The sequence below is a fragment of the Astyanax mexicanus genome, chromosome 4, assembly GCF_023375975.1.
Source record: "Astyanax mexicanus isolate ESR-SI-001 chromosome 4, AstMex3_surface, whole genome shotgun sequence".
NCBI lineage: Eukaryota > Metazoa > Chordata > Actinopteri > Characiformes > Acestrorhamphidae > Astyanax > Astyanax mexicanus.
The window spans coordinates 1,518,227-1,542,887 of record NC_064411.1 but is presented as its reverse complement, the minus strand read 5'-3'; the positions used below and the strand labels follow the sequence as shown (position 1 = coordinate 1,542,887).

The 24,661-nt window shown below is 36.9% G+C and overlaps 1 protein-coding gene across 11 annotated transcripts in view; it reads right to left on the bottom strand.

Moving 5' to 3' along the window:
• Nucleotides 1-751: 751 nt before the first annotated feature.
• The window catches only part of svilb (supervillin b), a 91,584-nt gene continuing 67,674 nt past the window's right edge, over nt 752-24,661 (bottom strand). For 9 of the 11 annotated variants that reach the window (XM_049476890.1, XM_049476881.1, XM_049476885.1 and 6 more), the window contains 17 exons: nt 23,073-23,245; nt 22,380-22,535; nt 21,277-21,413; nt 20,137-20,284; nt 18,988-19,133; nt 17,509-17,684; nt 16,109-16,253; nt 14,220-14,517; nt 13,050-13,204; nt 9,244-9,349; nt 7,580-7,787; nt 7,340-7,473; nt 7,107-7,262; nt 6,115-6,258; nt 5,259-5,380; nt 4,181-4,336; nt 752-1,521 (listed from right to left, as the gene is read on the bottom strand). In XM_049476890.1, coding sequence (XP_049332847.1) covers nt 1,435-1,521; nt 4,181-4,336; nt 5,259-5,380; nt 6,115-6,258; nt 7,107-7,262; nt 7,340-7,473; nt 7,580-7,787; nt 9,244-9,349; nt 13,050-13,204; nt 14,220-14,517; nt 16,109-16,253; nt 17,509-17,684; nt 18,988-19,133; nt 20,137-20,284; nt 21,277-21,413; nt 22,380-22,535; nt 23,073-23,245 — 2,647 coding nt within the window. In that variant the 3' untranslated portion in view covers nt 752-1,434. Of the gene's footprint in view, nt 1,522-3,848; nt 3,875-4,180; nt 4,337-5,258; nt 5,381-6,114; nt 6,259-7,106; nt 7,263-7,339; nt 7,474-7,579; nt 7,788-9,243; nt 9,350-13,049; nt 13,205-14,219; nt 14,518-16,108; nt 16,254-17,508; nt 17,685-18,987; nt 19,134-20,136; nt 20,285-21,276; nt 21,414-22,379; nt 22,536-23,072; nt 23,246-24,661 lie in introns of all 11 variants that reach the window. The other 2 variants (XM_049476884.1, XM_049476883.1) reach the window with 2 other exon arrangements.

Genomic DNA, 24,661 nt, shown 5'->3' with positions numbered 1-24,661 from the left:
GCAATGCCGTAAAGAAGCACATATCGACGTGTAGCATAACTCGACAGAACACCGGCTCCCCCGAGCACAGCTGATTCACACAGCGTCTCTCTTAACCACTAACCGTAATAAACACTGCTGGGAAAAGTTCAGCTGCGCGAACATGGAGAACAAAACTCCAAAAGCAGGGCAGAGAAATAAGGACAGCAGGAGAGTTAGCTAGCTGGCTAGGCTAACATCCAAACAACCAACCTCCCGCCCCTCCCCCCCTGGCTGTTAGCCCGGGTTTATTGCCCAGCACAATAATTGATTGTGGTGACGGACAGTTCTGGTGGAAACAGGAGAGTTGAGGAGCACATTGAATTCTGCGTGATTTGATCAGCCGTGGTTTTATGTTTTTTGGATACAATCCGGGTTAGCACCCGAACATCCCTTTCAGACAGCTTCCTCTTACAGCGTCCACAGTTAATCCTGTTGGATGTGGTTGGTTCTTCTTGGTGGTATGCTGACATTACCCTGGATACCGTGGCTCATGATGCATCACAAAGACTTGCTGTCTTGGTCACAGATGCTCCAGCAAGACGTGCACCAACAATTTGTCCTCTTTTGAACTCTGGTATGTCTCCCATAATGTTGTGTGCATTGCAATATTTAGAGCAGAACTGTGCTCTTACCCTGCTAATTGAACCTTCACACTCTTCACGCTCGTACTGGTGCAATGTGCAATTAATGAAGATTCTGAAAAGAAAGAATTAAAGAACAGTCGAGTATGTATATTTTGAATATGCTTTATTTATTCACCATTTCTTTTATCACAAAGAAAGTCTTTGAAATGCAGACTAGAGTCCCTTCTGTATAGAAACTGTACACAAAAGCAAGGCACTATGCTGTACATAGTTCATCAATTTATCTCCTTCTGAACCTCCTGAGACAATCTCCTCACGATTAATCACACCTTTCACTATTACTCAGCATTCTCTCTGAAACATGCTCGCACCAGGACAGCACCGTCCCCGCGGGGACACGACGGCGCGGGGACACGACGGCGCGGGGACACGACGGCGCGGGGACACCCGGAAACAGTAAAAGACAGAACAGAGCCTCACTTCACAGCACGGATCAAACGGACACACGTCATCACACGGACAGCGGGCTGAAAAAAAGTGCAGAGATTGTGCTGACGGACACGACGATGACATCACTTCCTCCCGACACCTCACCTCACCAGAGACGGACACTGCGGCAGTTTAACACACACAAAGTGCAGGTTTTATAAAGTGACCTTTAACGTGAAACGACCCCCCCCACCTCTCTTTCACCCAACCCCCCTGTTCACCACGGGCACTGTGACTCCGCCCACTTTCCCACGCTCACACTGCAGTAGTGAGCACAGAAACGGAGCGACGGAACGTCATCGGTGATCAACGAGGTGAGTTTTTCCTTTTTTTTTGTTTTTTAAAACAGTCCTTTGGCTTTTTTAAGATTGACCTGCTTCCATCCGGGCAACGCCTCGTACTCCTCCCTCTTCATCTCCAGCGCTTCCTGAGGAAAAACAGGAAACAGGAAACACAACATCAAATAAGTCCTGCTGGAAAATGAAATCCACATCTCCGTAAAAGTTTTTTTTCTCAGCAGAAGGAAGCTGTAAGATAAGGATAAGGTAAGGAAGTGCTGTAAGATTTTGTGGGAAAACAAAACTGCACTGACTTTAGACTTGATAATAAAACACAGTGGATCAACACCAGCAGATGACAGACATGTCTCTCCAAACCAACCAATCACTGATCATCAGTAAATTTTACATTTCATTTAAAGGAAATAAAGGGATCAGAGTCTGGAGGAAGAGTGGAGAGACACACAGTCCAAACTGCTCGAGGTCTCCAGCAGTATTAGCATTAGCCGCTAACCTAAGAGCTAAGCGCTAGCTCTTTCACCGTTCAAAGGTGAGAATTATCGACCTGTAAACTGCTGCTAACCCCGGCTAGCACTGCTGGAGCAGCATTAACATTACCTGCTAATCGTGCTAAGTGCTAGCTCTTTTGCTATTTACATTTGAGTATATGGGAGTGTATTCTTTAGAGTTTTTACCATATTAAAACAAGCTACATGGGATGAACTGCTAGCTAATATCACCCTGGCTTCCTGGAACACTCAGGGTTCCTCACATACCTGTCAAGTCTCCCGTTTTGGCCGGGAAACTACTGTATTTTACTCCTTTTTCCCGCCGTCCTCCCGTATTATTATTTTCCCGTAAATGTCCCGTATTATATTAAAATAAAAAAACATATATTATTGAGGAGACAGGGCACTGACCGCTCTGTGTCTCTTAACCAATCGTGGAGCCGGTTCAAGGAGAAAGTCCCGCCTTTCAGGAGAAACAGCCAATCAGCTTGCAAAGGAGGGTCAGTGTAGGTAAGCCCCCCCCCCCGTCGCTGTGAGTTCAGGCAGCTAGTCGGAGCAGCTGATGTTAAAACAGATCTGGATATACAGCGATTTTTCTAAAAGAAAGGTAACGGTAGGCTAATGGAAACTATGATGAGATTTTTCTGATAGCTGCTTAAAAATACTCGTCTCCGAAATAAAACACACAGATTAAACCTTTTAAAATAAAAAAAATAAAGTTTGTGAGTTTAACTAGAAATGTGTAGAGGACCGAAATGAACTGAACTGATCAGGAGTGATCAAAAGAAAGAAATATTAATTAAAAATGATTAATTTAGTAGGCCCATTAAGACTAATTTTTACTGATGAAACATATCTGGTCCATGTCCTTTTAGTAAAAGCTCATGATACTATTTTTAGTTCACCTACAGTCATTTTGCAGAATTTGTGCACCCTTTGTTCAATTTTAAATCCATTAAATAAAAAAAAATATATCATATAAAAGAGTGCATTATGCCAAAAAGACATGAAATCTTAACCTTTTTTTAAATATCTAGAAAAGGGGTTTTAATTTGGCTGTAAAGAATGACATATGTAGGAATGTCCACAACATGTTCAGATTCTGATAATCTAATTGTAGTGTGTAAGTGTTTCACATGTGGTTATTTTAGATTTTTTGTAAACCTGTCTTAAAATGTAAGGGATACTGAACCTTCGTTGGGCTGGTGGGCTGGTGGGAGTGGACAGAGGAAAATATCCCTTATTTTTAAATCTAAAACTTGACAGGTATGTCCTCAGTGTAGCGCTATCGGGCAGTATTTACTAGCGGATAGCCACTGATGCTAATGCTGCTGGACCAAGCCTTAGTGGAAATTTGGAAATCTGGAAATCTAAGCTTACTGTAAATAAACAGAAGTGCTTTAAATCACCCAAATAAACAGTTTTCAGGAGAGAAATCTGTGTAGATTAACATCCAGCACTCGATTAACTTTTAAATAAAATGTTTTTTTTTTAAGAATTACAGTTTTGTTTACTTATCTTAGCTTTACTAAACTTAATTACGCCCCACTCACTTACTAGTGTCGCTTAAAATTTCGCCTTATAATCTGGTGCGCCTTATGTATGAAAATAGATATTTATTGATAGTGCGCTTATAATGCGATAAATACGGTAATCAGGAAGTCATTAGTATAGCAGGAGAGGTGATTATACAGTGGAAGAAAAGTCAAGAGTGTGATCATGCTGGACACCTTAAAAAAAAGTGAGAAAATGTGAGAAATATCCCATTACAATAAAAATCACAGGAAATCCTGTGATGAAGTGATTCTGCAGGAGGAAACGTGATTAAGCACGTGAAATAAAAAAAAAAACGTGAGAAAAACGTGAGGAAGAGTGACGTGAGCAGGTCAGCTGGTGAAGAAGAGAGGAGATAGAAGCCGTGAGATCACTATAAGAGATCAACTCATTCTTAAAGGAGAAGAACTCACCTACCCAGAATTCCCTACAAACCAGCCTGGAGTATAAAGAGCAGAACATCAGATTTACACACATTTAATAGCTTTAATTTAATACAACCAGTACTAATTTAGATTAAACAGCGCCAATCATTTATATATACACTAGTGCATCTCAAAAAATCAGAATTTCATTAAAAAGTTACTTTATTTCAGTAATTCATTTGAAAATGTGAAAATCGTATATTATATAAAATGTATTAAACACAGAGTGATCTATTTTAAGCGTTTATTGTATCAGAAAATTAGAATATTATATAATAAGACCAATTGGTGCTTTTGGTAAGCAGTGGGCGTGGTCTTACCTGGAAGTCTTCATCTGATAGGTAGAGCTCCAGCCGCAGGGGGTCGACGCCGTGGGGGAGGGGCCGGCTCTGCAGCGCCTCCAGAGGGTAAGAGCTCTGACACAGACGAGAGAGAACATCCTCCACGAGAATGATCTGATTACACACCTCCGCCTCCTACACACACACACACACACACACACACACAAAGAGAAATTAAAATAAATAACTTATAAGCCAATCACACTTCAGTATTTTAGTGTATAAAATCAGGCAGATAAATATAGAGGTCGAGTTTATTTCAGTCTGTTCACACTATCTTATAAAGTATGATCTATATTAGACATTGTCCCCTAAACAGACAGCAGCAGAGCTTCACTAGAAGTTTCAGTTTCATCTTCTCCAGGGGTCCCAAGTGGTCCAGTGCTCTAAAGCGCTGCCACTGTGATCAGTTTAGAGATCTCCAGTTTAAATCCTGTTCGTGCAGCTTGCTATCTGCTACCGGACGCTCTCTCTATTTCCCCTCATCACTCCTAGGGTGATGTGGATCAGCACAAGGCTGCGTCTGTGAGCTGATGTATCAGAACCACAGAGTTGCTGCGCTTTCCTTCGTCACGGTTTCTAGATGATCAAAGCTGGTAGAGACACAGACCTCAAAAGACCTGCAGCTGTAACTGCGGTGAAAGGTGGCTCTAAGGAGTATGGATTATATTTTTTTTAAATCTATGTAGCATTTTATTTTCGCTCCACTTCACACTGATGTGCTACTTTGTGTTGGTTTAGCACTTAAAATCTCAATAGACTACACTCAAGTTTGTGGATGTAAGGTGACGAAATGTGGAAAAGTTGAAGGGGTATGAATAGTTTTGCAAGCATCTGTATGTCTTTTTAAGTCCTTGAGTTAACCCTTTAGGTCTACACTTCAGTTAAATCTGCTTTGTTCCATTTTAAATCCAGATTGATGACATGCAGAGAGCAAATCCTAAAGATGTCACTGTTTAAATGCGTATGGGATTTAACTGTACGTGCAGCTTTGTGCAGTGTGTGCGTGAGTGTGTGTGCGTGAGTGTGTGTGTGTATTGTGTGTGTGTGTAGGTACCCGTTCGGTGATCTCGGCGATATCTTCTCGATGCTCCCAGCTGGGGAACATGTTGGTGAAGGTGAGAGGCTCCAGGCCGGCGTGGATCAGATACGACTTCTGAGGATTTTTCTCATCCTTTTCTGAAATAAGAATAATAAACTTTCAGATCAGAAGCTTTATTTCCAGTAGTGGATCAACACCAGCAGATGACAGACATGACTCTCCAAACCATCACTGATTGGTGGAAACTTCACACTAGACCTCGAGCAGTTTGGACTGTGTGTCTCTCCACTCTTCCTCCAGACTCTGATCCCTTGATTTACTTTAAATGAAATAAAGTAAAATTTACTGATGATCAGTGATTGGTTGGTTTGGAGAGACATGTCTGTCATCTGCTGCTGTTGATCCACTGTGTTTTATTATCAAGTCTAAAGTCAGTGAAGTTTTGTTTTCCCTCAAAATCTTACAGCACTTCATATCTTACAGCTTCCCTCTGCTGAGAACAACTTTTATAGAGATGCAGATTTCATTTTCCAGCAGGACTTGGCACACTGCCCACACATTGATACAAAAGTATCAATTGGTCTTATTATATAATATTCTAAATCATGATTGATGACTGATTTTTAGGTTTTATTAGCTGTAAGCTTCATAATTATCATCAACAATAAAATAAATAAACAATTAAATTAGATCACTCTGTGTGTTTAATACATCTATATAATATATTACATAAGTTGTACATTTTCAACTAAATTACTGAAATAAAGTAACTTTTCAAAGATATTCTAATTTTTCGAGATATTCATGTTAAGATGAAATGTATTTATATTCTGCCTGTTCATCACATTATAATTACGTTACTGAGCCTCACCTCTGCAGTAGCGGAGCACCGTCTCCATAGCGCACTTCCTGTCTGCGTCCCAGCGAATCCGAGCGGAGCCTGGAGCGTCCGTATCCTGTGGCCACCAGCCCTGCCACAGGTACACCTCATGATAATTATCCACCAGGAACAGAGCTACAGAGAACAGCAGAAGAAGATCAGTACAGCTGTTCAATTTATATATTTTATTCATATTTAATAATCTACTTTCGGCATGTTTTTCCATGTCTTAAAAAAAATAGTTTGATGATCTGAAATATTTCGTATTTTTCTCATCTCTGTGGAGGAATTTAGTTCCATTCTTCTTTACAGAATTGCAGTTTTAATTCAGACACACTGGAGGATTTTCCTGCATAAACGTCTAAAACTGTCAATAATGAAACTATGACACAAAAGATCACTAGGCAAATAACTTGTCCCCGGCGCCGGTGTTCCGTCGATTTGTGCTACCCTGTCAAACTGTGCTACCCTAGTATATATATATATATATATATATGTGTAAAAATGACAAAAAAGCACCACATTTTAAAAGACTGAATCAATATATAAGGATACAGTTTAAGGGAATAGGCGATTATATATATCTTGTATTTTAGTATTTTATTTATTGCTTGATTATTATTATTATTATTATTATTATTATTATTATTATTATTAGAGGAGGAGGGGTAAGGAATTTAGTCAAATTTAGTAGAACTATCAAAAAACAGTAAAATATAAAATAAAACTGGGTCCGCACGTGCGCCCTGGTGTTAAGAAGCACATTCCGACGGGTAGCACATCTCGACACAACACCCGCTAAAATGTCGGGGAGCCGAAAGCGACTCGTTATTATTACTGTTATTATTTAGATAAATCCAAAGCTTGGCTTTTAGCATAGCTAGCTAACTCTCTCCTGCTGTCCGTCCGCGTGTTTAAAAAAAAAAAAAAAAAAATCTACATTATTGTGTTAATTTGAGTTGTGGTTGTTTTTTTGTGATTACCTGGCTGAGGTGCTGAGTACAGATCCTCCTGGAGGAACGGGAGAGAGCTGACGAGCTCCGGAGCTCTGGACGGATAAAACAACTCCTGAGCCACAAATTCACCTGAAGAGCTGCTGAGCTGGAAGAGCCGGGGGGTGAAGTTAAATTTACCTGGATCTGAAGAGAAAACACATATATTTAAATACAAAAAAATATATATATACAAAAAAATGCTGTTTAGTAGAAGACTGTACCTTGCAGCATGCAGTCGTAAGCTTTACGATCTTTCCTCCCCAACGCTTCCCAGAATGCCACTGGCTCCGCCCCCTCGTCACACTCATGCACGGTCACGTTACAACTGCTGTGAAGACCTGCTTCCAGTGGTCGCCTTCAAAACACAGCATCAACCACTTAAATCACATTACTGTATACTAATATATAGAAAAAACATAGAAAAAATATACCAAATATATATATAAATATATATCTCGCACTGTTCTTTGATCCTGTCGGCGGCGGTGCGGGACACCTGGCGGGTGTGCGGCTGGGTTTTACAGCCGTGCCACAGGTAGATCAGAGCTTTATTAATGTTCAGCAGGATCATGGAGGTTCGAGAGCGCAGACTGCTGCAGTGACACGCCACCTCCAGCAGGTGTCCCTCTACCGGCACCTCCCCGCGCACGCAGTACAATCGCCACTCGTCTAAACACATAAAAAACACATACAGTTATAGAATATAAACACATACAAAAACATACAGTTATAGAATATAAACACATAAAATACATACAGTTATAAAATATAAACACATAAAAAACATACAGTTATAGAATATAAACACATAAAATACATACAGTTATATAATATAAACACATAAACATACATAGAGTTATAAAATATAAACACATAAAAAACACATACAGTTATAGAATATAAACACATACAAAACATACAGTTATAGAATATAAACACATAAACATACAGTTATAGAATATAAACACATACAAAACATACAGTTATAGAATATAAACACATACAAAAACATACAGTTATAGAATATAAACACATACAAAAACATACAGTTATATAATATAAACACATACAAAACATACAGTTATATAATATAAACACATACAAAAACATACAGTTATAGAATATAAACACATACAAAAACATACAGTTATAGAATATAAACACATACAAAAACATACAGTTATAGAATATAAACACATACAAAAACATACAGTTATAGAATATAAACACATAAAATACAGTTATAAAATATAAACACATAAAAAACATACAGTTATAGAATATAAACACATACAAAAACATACAGTTATAGAATATAAACACATACAAAACATACAGTTATAGAATATAAACACATAAACATACAGTTATAGAATATAAACACATACAAAACATACAGTTATAGAATATAAACACATAAACATACAGTTATAAAATATAAACACACAAAAAACATACAGTTATAGAATATAAACAGTAGCAAATACTTAAAAACTAATACATTAAAGCAGGGCTGCTCCTAACAATTAATAATTAATTATATCTTTTCAATTATTCAATTAATATAAATAATATTTTATTTATTATTCTTAAAGGTGTGTGCTCCTCAATTCAAATGATTAAAATACTAAAAAATATACTTTGTCTAAGTATTTCTAAACACTATAAAAATATATAAATTGAACGGGTGGGGTTAATCTGCTATAAAATAAACAGAATGGGTGGAGTTAATCTGCTATAAAATAAATGGGTGGGGTTAATCTGCTATAGAATAAATGGGTGGGGTTAATCTGCTATAAAATAAATGGGTGGGGTTAATCTGCTATAGAATAAATGGGTGGGGTTAATCTGCTATAGAATAAATGGGTGGGGTTAATCTGCTATAAAATAAATGGGTGGGGTTAATCTGCTATAGAATAAATGGGTGGGGTTAATCTGCTATAGAATAAATGGGTGGGGTTAATCTGCTATAAATTCATTCAAAACAATAATTTCCAGTTTAATATAGTTAATAATATGTTTATATTTATAAGTTTAACTGGAGTAAACTGCACATTCAAATTTTAAAGCTGTAACACTGTTAAATAAATGAATAAAAAATAAATAAATAAAGACACGCCCTCACTCTGAATGTTCTCCTCCTCTTCCTCCCTCTTCCCAGAATGCACTATCATTCCTCCGCTGAAACACTGCAGGAAACACGGCGGCTCTTTTCCCTGCTGCACCTGAACCTGTAAAAACACACGCTCAGATTAACCTGCTGTAACACTCTGATGCTCCGCCTACTTCCTGTAGAGTGTAGCTTAACCGTCCAATGAAAAAGAGGTATCTCCTTTTTTTTTTTTTAGTTTTTTTTTAGTTCACTTCATAATTTGAACAGACAGACTGTCCCTTTAAATGAACGGACCAATAGAAACTCTTCAAAATGACCTGAAATAAACTCTTTTTACATGGTTTTTCTAGGTTTTTTCTCTCTCCTGTAAAGTTTCTGTTTTGGAAAGGCTTGTTTCTGATTGGTCAGTGATGATCTGTACTTTTTTATAGTCTGTAATGACGGCAAAGTGAAGTTTCATGAACTAATGGGGATTTACAGCTCAAAGTTCACCAAAAAGTTCATTACCCCAAAGCCTCGTACACTCGTTCTCAATAGTGACTCCTGCTGTGCAAAATGATCATTATAGGAACAATAGGAACATTATAGGAACATTATAGGAACAATAGGAACATTATAGGAACATTAGGAACATTACAGGGGCTTTAGGAACATTAGGAACATTATAGGGACTTTAGGAACATTATAGGAACATTAGGAACATTACAGGGGCTTTAGGAACATTAGGAACATTATAGGGACTTTAGGAACATTATAGGAACATTATAGGAACATTATAGGATCATTAGGAACATTATAGGGACTTTAGGAACATTAGGAACATTATAGGAACAATAGGAACATTATAGGAACATTAGGAACATTACAGGGGCTTTAGGAACATTAGGAACATTATAGGGACTTTAGGAACATTATAGGAACATTATAGGAACATTATAGGATCATTAGGAACATTATAGGGACTTTAGGAACATTAGGAACATTATAGGGACTTTAGGAACATTAGGAACATTATAGGGACTTTAGGAACATTGTATGAACATTATAGGAACATTATAGGATCATTAGGAACATTATAGGGACTTTAGGAACATTAGGAACATTATAGGGACTTTAGGAACATTAGGAACATTATAGGAACATTAGGAACATTATAGGGACTTTAGGAACATTAGGAACATTATAGGGACTTTAGGAACATTAGGAACATTATAGGGACTTTAGGAACATTAGGAACATTATAGGGACTTTAGGAACATTAGGAACATTATAGGGACTTTAGGAACATTAGGAACATTATAGGGGCTTTAGGAACATTAGGAACATTATAGGAACATTAGGAACATTATAGGGACTTTAGGAACATTAGGAACATTATAGGGACTTTAGGAACATTATAGGGACTTTAAGAACATTATAGGGACTTTAGGAACATTTTAGGGACTTAAGGAACATTAGGAACATTATAGGGGCTTTAGGAACATTAGGAACATTATAGGGGCTTTAGGAACATTAGGAACATTATAGGGGCTTTAGGAACATTATAGGGACTTTAGGAACATTAGGAACATTATAGGGACTTTAGGAACATTATAGGGACTTTAGGAACATTAGGAACATTATAGGGACTTTAGGAACATTATAGGGACTTTAGGAACATTAGGAACATTATAGGGGCTTTAGGAACATTAGGAACATTATAGGGACTTTAGGAACATTATAGGGACTTTAGGAACATTAGGAACATTATAGGGACTTTAGGAACATTATAGGGACTTTAGGAACATTAGGAACATTATAGGGGCTTTAGGAACATTAGGAACATTATAGGGACTTTAGGAACATTATAGGGACTTTAGGAACATTATAGGGACTTTAGGAACATTAGGAACATTATAGGGACTTTAGGAACATTAGGAACATTATAGGGACTTTAGGAACATTAGGAACATTATAGGGACTTTAGGAACATTAGGAACATTATAGGGACTTTAGGAACATTATAGGGACTTTAGGAACATTAGGAACATTATAGGGACTTTAGGAACATTATAGGGACTTTAGGAACATTAGGAACATTATAGGGGCTTTAGGAACATTAGGAACATTATAGGGGCTTTAGGAACATTATAGGGACTTTAGGAACATTAGGAACATTATAGGGACTTTAGGAACATTATAGGGACTTTAGGAACATTAGGAACATTATAGGGGCTTTAGGAACATTAGGAACATTATAGGGACTTTAGGAACATTATAGGGACTTTAGGAACATTATAGGGACTTTAGGAACATTATAGGGACTTTAGGAACATTAGGAACATTATAGGGGCTTTAGGAACATTAGGAACATTATAGGGGCTTTAGGAACATTAGGAACATTATAGGGGCTTTAGGAACATTAGGAACATTATAGGGGCTTTAGGAACATTAGGAACATTATAGGGACTTTAGGAACATTAGGAACATTATAGGGACTTTAGGAACATTAGGAACATTATAGGGGCTTTAGGAACATTAGGAACATTATAGGGGCTTTAGGAACATTAGGAACATAGGGGCTTTAGGAACATTATAGGGACTTTAGGAACATTAGGAACATTATAGGGACTTTAGGAACATTAGGAACATTATAGGGGCTTTAGGAACATTAGGAACATTATAGGGGCTTTAGGAACATTAGGAACATTATAGGGGCTTTAGGAACATTAGGAACATAGGGGCTTTAGGAACATTATAGGGGCTTTAGGAACATTAGGAACATTATAGGGGCTTTAGGAACATTAGGAACATAGGGGCTTTAGGAACATTATAGGGACTTTAGGAACATTAGGAACATTATAGGGACTTTAGGAACATTATAGGGACTTTAGGAACATTAGGAACATTATAGGGGCTTTAGGAACATTAGGAACATTATAGGGACTTTAGGAACATTATAGGGACTTTAGTAACATTATAGGGACTTTAGTAACATTAGGAACATTATAGGGACTTTAGGACCATTATAGGGACTTTAGGAACATTAGGAACATTATAGGGACTTTAGGAAGATTATAGGGACTTTAGTAACATTTTAGGGACTTAAGGAACATTATAGGGACTTAAGGAACATTATAGGGACTTAAGGAACATTATAGGGACTTTAGTAACATTATAGGGACTTTAGAAACATTATAGGGACTTAAGGAACATTAGAAACATTATAGGGACTTTAGGAACATTATAGGGACTTTAGGAACATTAGGAACATTATAGGGACTTTAGGACCATTATAGGGACTTTAGGAACATTAGGAACATTATAGGGGCTTTAGGACCATTATAGGGACTTTAGGAACATTAGGAACATTATAGGGGCTTTAGGACCATTATAGGGACTTTAGGAACATTAGGAACATTATAGGGGCTTTAGGAACATTATAGGGACTTTAGGAACATTATAGGGACTTAAGGAACATTATAGGGACTTAAGGAACATTATAGGGACTTAAGGAACATTAGAAACATTATAGGGACTTTAGGAACATTATAGGGACTTTAGTAACATTAGGACCATTATAGGGACTTTAGGACCATTATAGGGACTTTAGGAACATTAGGAACATTATAGGGGCTTTAGGAACATTATAGGGGCTTTAGGAACATTATAGGGACTTTAGGAACATTATAGGGACTTTAGGAACATTATAGGGACTTTAGGAACATTATAGGGACTTTAGAAACATTAGAAACATTATAGGAACATTAGAAACATTATAGGGACTTTAGGAACATTATAGGGACTTTAGGAACAGGAATGTAGTGCGAGAGCTTTACCTGCGCCCCCCTCTCCTCGTCCAGTTCCACGGTCATCAGGGCGGAGGTTCCCTTCTCGCTGACGGTGGAGTTCCTGCCCTGCCAGAAGAAATAACAGCACTTCTCCCGACCCGGACCTGCACTGCGGACCTGCTCCGGCTTCTGCCTGCTGCCCACTGTACACACACACATTTACATACACACATGTTTATACACACATGTATACACAACAAATTAGAAAAAAAAACAGGTACAGATAGACTCCAGACCCCAAGTCTTGTTTAGAAATACTGAAAAAAGTACAGAGAAAAAAAAAAAAGAGTAAAATGATAAAAAGACTAACATAATAAATGAAGAAAATAAAGATACAGGAAAGGATTAAGAAGATGAAAAAACATTAAAAAAACGATCCCAATAAGGAAAAGGAAAGGAAGAAGGAATAAAATTGAGAAATAAGAAAAGCCTCAAGAAGATGAAAAATAGAAAGGAGGACAGAAACTGACCAAATAAATAACTTCTAATAACACCTGATGCTTTCATTTATATCTTACTGAATTTATACAGTGGTGCCATCTAGAGTTCAGCTGTAGGTACTGCTGGTTTACACAGTCTGAAACCAATGTTCTGATTTTATTTCTATCTGAATATTGTCTTTAGATTTCCCATCTACTGTAGTTCAGACAGGAAATAAGGTTTTTATCACCTGTACAATTAATTAAAGAACAGCACATTAATGATACTGATGCTCCTCCTCCGAGACACTGACCTGCGGCGCTGAGCGGGACACTGACCCGCGGCTCTGAGCGGGACACTGACCCGCGGCGCTGACTGGGACACTGACCCGCGGCGCTGAGCGGGACACTGACCCGCGGCGCTGAGCGGGACACTGACCCGCGGCGCTGAGCGGGACACTGACCCGCGGCGCTGAGCGGGACACTGACCCGCGGCGCTGAGCGGGACACTGACCCGCGGCGCTGAGCGGGATACTGACCCGCGGCTCTGACTGGGACACTGACCCGCGGCTCTGAGCGGGACACTGACCCGCGGCGCTGAGCGGGACACTGACCCGCGGCTCTGAGCGGGACACTGACCCGCGGCGCTGAGCGGGACACTGACCCGCGGCTCTGAGCGGGACACTGACCCGCGGCTCTGAGCGGGACACTGACCCGCGGCTCTGAGCGGGACACTGACCTGCGGCGCTGACGGTGTACTTCCACTTCACCACGTAGGCGTCTCCCTCGTGGAACTGGCCGATGCTCTGCTTGGGCAGCCGGCTGTAGTCGAACTCCAGGATGTGCCAGACGTCCACGCTGACCGTGCCGATCTCCAGAGAGCGCAGCCGGTCCTCAGAACCGCTGTCCACCGGCCCGTGTCCCCGCCCCACGTCCTGCCCGTCCAGAATCATGCTGATGGAGGACTGGAGGACCGGCAGCATCAGAGCCACGTCGTACGCCCGACACTCCGAACGAGAATCCGGAGCCTGAGAGAGCTGATCCAGAACACACAGTATAAATACCAATACCCAGATTCATAACCATGGAGGGCTGGATGATACGGGTGAAAATTTATATCACAATATACGACTGCATCTCAAAATCATTAGAATATCATTTAAAAGCTACTTTATTTCAGTGATTTAGTTCAAAATGTGAAACACGTGTTTTATTGTTGATGATTAAAGCCAAAAATCAGTATCTCAGAAAATTTGAATATTATATAAAACCAATTGGTACTTTTGGCAGTCCTGCTGGAAAAGTCCATAAAAGTCAAAAGCAGAGGAAAGAATGAAGTGCTGTAAGATTTTGTGGGAAAACAAAACTGCACTGACTTTAGACTTGATAATAAAACACAGTGGATCAACACCAGCAGATGACAGACATGACTCTCCAAACAAACCATCACTGATTGTAGAAATTTGAAAATAATAAAAAACATTTGAAAAAAATTACAAATAATTAGTGCTCATCTGATTTTGGACTGTTTTTTTTTTTCATATTTGTGAAAAAAAGAGACAGAAGGTTTTTCTTTTACTGCAAAAAAGTGAAATATTTATAATTTTGGTTTATTTTTATATTTTTATACTTATGTATTTGTCATGTTCCTCCTCAGCTTCTTATAAAAATGCTCTTAAATTCACTTTGAATTATATTTATATATTTTTTCTGTAATTATTAATTTTTCCAGTGTGTACTTACAAAAACTGACATTCACAATGACCGTTTTTTCCTTTTTTTTTGTTATCACTTCTGATATCACAATTATCACATTTTTTATGCCTTTAACATAAAAAACGTATACAGAACAAGGAACTATTAACACTGAGGATGCCTTAAATTATGGTGCAATAATAAAAATGAAGCACAATCGATATATGTATGTATATAAAATATATGTTTTCTGGGTTGTAGTTTAGTCTGCTTGTGTTTCAATGAAATATATTCTTTGATTCTTCAAGTTAATTGTCCATTTTGACCATAGTGTCGCAAATTGTGACATCTGCAGCCTAATAGCATATGTAATTTTTTCCAATATATATATGTATATATATATATTTAACTGTCTATATTAATCCATTCTTTCATTACTGAGTTACAGCTTTTTTTATTTGCAATCAAATAAATTCAAAATTTCACAGATATCTATTTGATCCTATAGCTTGAGGACTGATCTCTTCTTAAAATAAAATATCAAATCTTTGGTTAATTTTATTTAATAAATTCCAAAAATCTTGATTCTCAAGGGTATATTTTTCTTCTACCATTTAAAAATCTTGTAGATTATTTTCTTTCAATAATATTGCAGTACGCTGTAATCCCATTGGTTAACCATATTTTAAATATTTTATTATCCATGTACTTCAGTTTTGATAGCTTTGATATATGTTGTTTTTTTTATACAATTAATTTTATTTCAGACTAATTCCTGATCCCTATCAGAAAACGCCTGTACTGGAGGATCGTTTAAAAGGGTATTTAAAAGCTGGGTCGCCTATTAATCATGAGAAAATAAGGTTCTGCAGCTGAGACCAGTTGAGAACCCATTATCTAGAACCTAAAGCTCCTACAGATACAGTAACTCACCTTCTGCTCGAAGGTCTGCTCGATGGGGTTCTTCGGAGAGCTGGTTGTCTCTCTCCAGTCCACAAACTTCTCTCTGAACAGAGACGTCTCGTTATATTCAGTCAACCTGCCGAATATAGCCCAGTCCGGCCGGCCCTGACCCTTCCTGATAACACACACACACACATTAGCATTAGCACGATAGCATTAGCACGTTAGCATCAGCATTACCTGAAACATTACTCTTTAAACAAGATTTTAACCTGTAGTTCCAGTGCTTGCGCTCTGGTAACAGACCTATCACACGACTCAGCAGAGTTCAGAACAACTACCGTATTTCTCGGACTATAAGCTGCACTTAAAATCCTTTAATTTACCCCAAAATCATCAGAGCTCCTTATAATCCGGTGCTCCTTATGTAAGAATTCTATCAGTCAGGTATTAAGTAGCAGTATTAAAGACACTCTACTGAAGTACAGAGTTATACAGGAGTTTCAGTAAAGTTTCTCCATCACCCAGACATGAGCAGTATTAGCATTAGCTAATGAGCTAACCACGCTAAGTGCTAGCTTTTTGGCCGTTCAGGGGTGAGTATTATCAGCTTGTAGCCTGCTGCTTACCCTAGCTAGCACTACTGGAGCAGCATTAGCATTGCTTATGCTAATGCTTCAGCCTTAATGCTTCTGGTCTCCCAAAGGAGCTTTAGGACAGTGTATCACAGTAATAAAATACTAGCATAATAATACTATTACACCATTTTACAGTGAAACGAACTTTTTATTATTAAGAGCAGACATTGGGCTTCTAATATACAAATATTTTCATGTCCTAAATAACTAAAACAAATAAAGTACAACCACCCTGGAACTCTGTGGGTTCTGAGAAAACTGCACTAAATATTAAACAGACTTTCATACAAAAAATAAAGTAACAACAAATAGTTTAAAGTAACATTTGCATTAATTATAACTCTTGCTATAAATGTCACTCTGGAGGAACAATATTCATATTCAATATTTAACTCGGAAAATTGGGCTGGATGATTTGTGCTTTAAATTAGATCTTAAGTTTCGAAACAAATTCAACATGCCGGCTCATTCTGGCTCACTTTAAAACCAAGTCCATCCGGACTGGACTACTCTAAACCTTCTAAACCTTCTCTAAAGCTGTTTAGTTTTAATACAAATTACTATTAGCCTCAAGTACGTTCACAAGCTAACATATAGACATCATTAATGCATAAACTCTGCGTGCACTACACTCATTTCCTAACCGATAGATGTCGCTGTCTGACAGATTAGCCGGCTTTTGGTGACGTCAGCAATAAGTATAGGTAAGGTGATTATCGCAACAGGTCTAATTGAACTGAATTTAATAAAACTGAACTGGTATCTTGTACAGTATGGTGTGTTTGAGTGAACCTGGGTATGAGGGAGTTGCATCCTCCCGGGTCGAGGGGGTTGATGTCACAGTTGGTGTAGTCGAAGGTGCCGTTCCACAGGTGCTTCGCCAGCTGAAACGCCACCTTCCTCTGAGCCAGAGTTACCTCCTTACCGTGCCACACGTACACCTCACTGCCGAAATCAAACACCAGCACCTGCACACACACACATACACACACACGTACTGTATATAAAACTCATCACTACCTGTACAATAATTTACCCTGTAGATAAATCACTTTTTACACCGTTATCCAGCTCAAAGTAGCCCTACTTTGCCTACTTGCTAGAATCCGAGAGGAGAGTCCTGATGTTTAACCCTCCTATTATCTTTGGGGTTAATTTGACCCCATTCAGTTCTTAAAGTCTCTGAAGAAATGGTTGATATTAAGTTTTGAGATTCATATTTATTGTATTTTCTTAATTTGATGCAGACAATAAGTAAAAAATAAAACGTTTCACAAGTTCAACTTCAATGTCGGTTTCATTAAGGCTGTTTTTTTTTTTTTGAATGATACATAAGAAATATCAATATTTAACATATACTTCACCATATTTGTATGGTAATAATGTTGTAAAACACTCAGTTTTACAATTTTCTCTAAATGTTCCATCACTTTAGGCCCTGACTTAACGCCGCAATACTTATAATACTTATATAATACTAATAAAACATGTATAATGCCAGAACTAGTGATAATTCGTCAAATAATATAAAGAAACTGGTGAGTTAACTTTGCTAACATGTTTAATTTATATTTTATCTTTAATTCTAGTAATTTTCTGGAATTTTAAATTGCTGGGATCATTGTGATCCAAAGAATAAAGTGTGTGATTAATTTTGAGAATAGCAGAAGGGTTAAAACGTGGCATTAATAACTTAAAAAAAAAAAAAGTGCATTAGAAGCTTATTAAAAACCTCGGTTTACATCCTATAATAATGCTACTAGCTTCAGCTCCGAGCGCCACCATCACTGTACTGATAATAACAGACATAGACACATATATAGAAGGAGGCAGGCTATGTGGAATCTATATTTATGTATATATATATGTCTATGTTATGTATCAGTACAGTGATGGCGGCGCTCGGAGCTGAAGCTAGTAGTGTTATTATGGGATGTAAACCGAGGTTTTTAATAAGCTTCTTCTGCACTTTTTTTAAGTTATTAATGCTTAGTTTCAAACATCAGGGCTCTCCTCTCGGATTCTAGCAAGTAGGCAAAGTAGAGCTACTTTGAGCTGGATAACGGTGTAAAAAGTGATTTATCAGGGTAAATTATGCCCCGTATCTCCCAGTCTGAAGGGGGTTTGTTGGATAAACTGTTAAAATTTCTGGAACTTTTTTTTTATCATGTTTTACTACAATAAAAGTACATTTTTACACCAGAGCTCTTCTTTAAAGGGCTGTATATCACTGGTTGTGGAATTATTAAAACAGTAAAACTGATTTCAGACCTCTCTGGACCCCAGCAGGGCACTGCGCGGCACTTTCCCCCAGAAATCATCATCAGGAAGCAGCCGGTCCTCCACCAGCCGGAAGATACAGTTCGTCTCAACGATAGCGCTCTCAAACAACTCGTCATCTTCAGGAGATCCAGCAGCTGCAGATACAACCAAACGCACACAGCAAGCTTTACATCACTATTATACACTAAACTAAACTAATATCTGCTATAGTAAATAAAATGAGATTAAATTATTCTAAAAGCCTTATTATACTATAGTGTACTAAAGTGTTACATTAGCGATAAATTACAACAACTTTTTATTAGTACTTATTATACTTTTAGTACAGTATAAAAATGAATAAAAATAGTACAAAAGTCTTACTTTTATTTTAAATTGTGCTAAGTGTTCTTAACTGTACTAAAATGGATTTTAAATATAAGTATTTTAAATATACTTTAAATAAGTAACATTTAAACATTTAAAAACATAATAACTACTTCATGTATGTAACCCCATATTGTTTTTTAAATATGCTTACAGTAAAATTATAATAAATAATATATTTAATAATGAGTATTACAAATGTACCACTATTTATTATTATACACCAGGTATATTATATTAGCATATGCACTAAGAATTTATGTTAAAATATATATGTGATCTATTTTCACATTAGAGTACAAATATACCTTATATGCTTCTTGTCGTCTTTTGTACGGTAAGTAGAACACTTCTAGTATAGTATACTTCGTTGGGTATAAAAATATAAAAATATATTTAGCATATTGCTAATTTACCTATTTTTTTTATTTGACATTTAAATGTGTTATTTAACACTGTATCCTATAATTTACTTTTATTTATATTTTATTAAAAAAATTAATTACATAGCATTGAAATACATTTTAACTGTAAATGTAATACCTAAATATATTTTACTATTTAATATTTTACCAATTTAGTATTGTAATTTACTTACTAAAAAGTTACATGATACATTGTACTTTGTCAATAAACTACTGTAACAGTTGTTTTTAACAAACTTTGCTAAATATGTAAAAAATATAAATATGTTTTGAGTATATTTACAGCATACTTAGACATTTCTCAATATATTTTAAATATAATTAAGCATATATATATGATGCGTACGCTGGTAACTGGCTGGTCCTCCAAGTATTTTCCAGAACTCAGCTGCTGCAGGGCTCTGAGGATTCACGCCCTCCTCTATAGTCTCCACCTGATTGGCTCGGCAACCGAGGTCATGGTTCAACTGGATAAACGTGGCCATTTCAGACGCCTGGGAAACGGGGGGAAATAAATAAATCTGCATTACGAGTGTCAATCAAAAAAACGACGTAATATTAGTAAAAACTGTATAAGATCAAATAATAAGAGTCAAATTAAACATTCAGCAAATTTTGGAGGGGGAAAAAAAATCTTAAAAATTCACGTACAGGACAGCAGTATGTACGGCTCGAGTTCTATTAGTGCCATTATCAGCCGGTAATGCACTGTAACAGAAGCTCTCCGTGTACAGTATTACTCCGCCACATACAGATAACCTAGCAACGATGCAGCGCTTACAAACCAAATACAAACCAAATGCGATGTCATTATTTACACACCACTGGGGGAGCTGGATCCCATAGACACACAGTGCAGAAATGCTAAGCCATGTCTCAAATAGGCGGCGTGGGCAAATACTTGGATCCACACAAATAAATCAAATAAAAGCCCAGCGATTAAATAATCCGCATTATTACACACATTATCAGCCACCAATATCAGATTAAGAGCTGTTATTTTTAAAATAAAAGCTTAAGTGTATATATTTCACAGTTAATATTGGGTATTTTAAGCTGAATGTAAAATAGGGGACCTATTGGTGACTATAATCAGAAGATCGCTGGTTCAAATCCCGGTCATGCAGCTTGCTATCATCAAGCTGCTGGAGTCTTGAGAGAGCACAGTTGTTCTTGCTCTCTCTCTGGGTGGGTACAGTACAGTAGATAGTGGCGCTGTCTCTTTTTCCCCTCATCACTCCTAGGGTGATGTGGATCAGCACAAGGCTGCATCTGTGAGCTGATGTATCAGAACCACAGAGTCGCTGCGCTGCTTTCCTCCGAGTGTTAGCGCTGTGATGCTACTCGACAAAAGAGGTTCAAAAAGAGGCGGAGTCTGACTTCACATGTGTGTCGGAGGAGGCGTGTGTTTGGTGTTGAGTAATTAGCCTTGTAAATGGGATAAAAAAAAAGATTAACCGTGATGTTGTGCAGTTAATCATCATACCTTGGCTCTCTCGATTACATTAGAAAACTCTCCAATCCAGACGAAGCAGAGCTCAGGAGTGACCAATAGAAAGCAGTCTCCACTGTTCAGAGAGGAAGCTCTGGGCTCCACTAGTCTGGTCTGAACATGGCGGCGACCTTAAAACACAAAGGCATGAATTACATGTGGTTTAAAACAGTAAAAAACATAAAAAAAAGAAGTGTATTTACTCTAATCTCCTGCACAAAACAATCAATATTAATGCTGTAAGAGTTACATCACAATTTACAGTATTATATATTTACTATATAACTTGGATTATAGAAACATAATTTCTATATTCTACATATTAACAAAAGATACACAAACAAATTCCTCAAACAGTGTTAACAAACCAATACTAAAATATTTTTTTTTATTCTTAAATGTCAATGAAAATATATATATATATTTTTATTATTGTTATAAAATTTTTAAATTAATTTAACCCCAAACGAAAAAAGCTATCGATATTCTAAAGAGCACTCTATCTACAGATCGTATGATCAGTCACGTACCGTATTTTTTGGACTATAAGGAACACCGAATTATAAGGCGCATTAAGTGACACTAGGAAGGAACAAGGGTGTGGCCATGTTTCCCTTCTAATGGGGAATACTGTAGTTCTTAAAAAAAAAAAAAAACTGATTTTTTTTTTTGGGTGAATCCGTTAATTTACAGTAATCTTAGATTTACAATATTTTGTCTAAGGATTAGTTTTTAATTAACTAAAGTTTCTCAAGCACTAAGGCTGGGTGCAGCAGCATTAGCATTAGCATTAGCTGCTAACCGCTAGCACTTGCAACATGAGTGTTTAGGTAACCCAGGGCGCTATCAGCTATCAGTCTATCCCACGTAGTTTGTTTTAACACAGTAAACATGCAGAATACAGTCTCAATATACTCAACTCTAAACAGAGGAAGAGCTAGCACTGTGGTTAGAAGCTAATGCTAATACTAATGCTAATACTACTCCAGCCTTAGTGCTGGAGAAACTTTACTGAATATAGATATATGATAGAATTCATACATAAGGAGCACCGGATTATAAAGTGCACAAGTGGCGTCTTTGTGGGCGGGACTGACCTTTGACCTGCATGAGCATGAGCTTCTTGTACGGAGCTGCGCTGTTATTGGTCACCTGCTCGGAGATGCTGACGCTGCGTAAACTCACACTGCTGTAGCTCTCCTTACTGGCCAATCCAGCCAGAGCAGCATCCGACAGACTGGAGCTCTTACTCACTGCAACACACACACACACACACACACACACACACACATCAGTACACACACACACACCTTTTTTTTTGGAATTCATATATATTGCTTTTTCTTAATTTGAAGTAGACAACAGATAAAAAAATGTCTGTTTTTTTGGCATAACATAAAAAATCTCTATATTTTATATGAATAATATATTTGTGTGGTAACAATGTTGAGCTCATCATCACATTATGTTTTATAATCTTTCTCTAAACTTCCCTTCACAAGACAATACTTATAATACTTTTATAACACTAATATAACACTTACAATAATGCCAAAAGCACTGATAACTTGCCAAATAAACATGAAGTAAATGGCGAATATATTTTCATAATATGCTTAATGATCTTTAATAATAATAATACATTTTAGGAGGTTTAAATGTCGGTGATTATATTGATCTAGAGAATAAAAAGGTGTTGCTAAATTTGAGAACAGCAGGAGGGGTTAAAATGATCTGCTATTATATGCATTTGAATGTATTTTAAATATATGAATCTCTGTATCTCTCACTCTTCTCCTGGGTGATTCTCTTGCTCTCCAGCAGAGCGACGTTCAGGCGCTGCTCGGTGTACTCGTGTCTGATGTCCTCTCGCGCCGCCAGGATCTTCAGAGGGTTGCGAGAGGCCTGGACGTTACGAGACGGACGCACCGCCCTCTTGTGCTTCACCATCGCTGAGGTCAACCTGAGGTCAAACACATCAAATAACTGTTACACAAATACATTAAATATATAAACACTGATACATTTCACTCCATAACAATTCTGAATAATTACCCATCTCAACCCTAGTAAAAAGAAATATATATATATATATAAATATATATACTTAATTCTACTTAGTATGCTGTAAACATACTAACTGATTTATGTACTACTTGAAATATATTAAAAATACATTAAGATCATGCTTTCATCAAATGTTTAAAACAAAACTTTGATCATATTTTTTAAAAAGTACATTATAGCGCATTTTAAATAAATAGACTTTTAGTTTAATGTAATTCAATATACTTCTATTAATGTAATTCAAACAGTTACAGTACTTTTACTTATAGTACAATGTATCATGTAACTTAAATTACTACTACTAATCTAAAAAATATAAAGTAAATTTGCAACATGCTAAAAACTGTAGTACAGTATATTAAAATATATTTTTATACCCAACGAAGTACAGTATACTAGAAGTGTTATTGCTTTGTCTTTTATTTTATTGCAGACAGTAGGAACCTAATATATTTCATGTTATATATATATATATATATATATAAATATATATAAATATATATATAAAACAAACCAAACAGAGGGAGAAACTGAAGCTCCAAATAAACTGATCAAACTCATCAACTGATCCGGACCATAGAAACTAGAAACTACAACTACAGGAGTGAAAACGCTCTTTTATACTCAGATAATTAATAAGATCTAATTCAGAAATCCTTAGAAATAAAAGTTTCCTCTATTTAATTTATTATGCATTTTTTATTCCAGCTCCCCACGTTACGGCTTTATCCCCCCTCAAATATACAAATATATACTAGTATTTTAATTATTTAACACAACTAATATTATTTTTATTTAAATATACACTATAATAACAAGCGTCTTGAGAAGAACAAGTGCGATTAATCGCAGTTAATCACAGAATATTGTTGTGATTAATCACATTAAAAACCTCTGGAATATAATCAAGAGGAAGATGGATGATCACAAACCATCAAACCACCAAACTGAACTGCTTGAATTTTTGCACCAGGAGTAAAGCAGCATAAAGTTATCCAAAAGCAGTGTGTAAGACTGGTGGAGGAGGAGAACATGATGCCAAGATGCATGAAAAAAAAACTGTGATTAAAAACCAACCAGGGTTATTCCACCAAATATTGATTATTTCTGAACTCTTAAAACTTTATGAATATGAACTTTTTGTTTTCTTTGCATTATTTGAGGTCTGAAAGCTCTGCATCTTTTTTGTTATTTCAGTCATTTCTCATTTTCTGAAAATAAATGCTCTAAATGACTAAAATATTGTTATTTGGAATTTGGGAGAAATGTTGTCTGTAGTTTATAGAATAAAACTACATTGTTGAATTCCTAT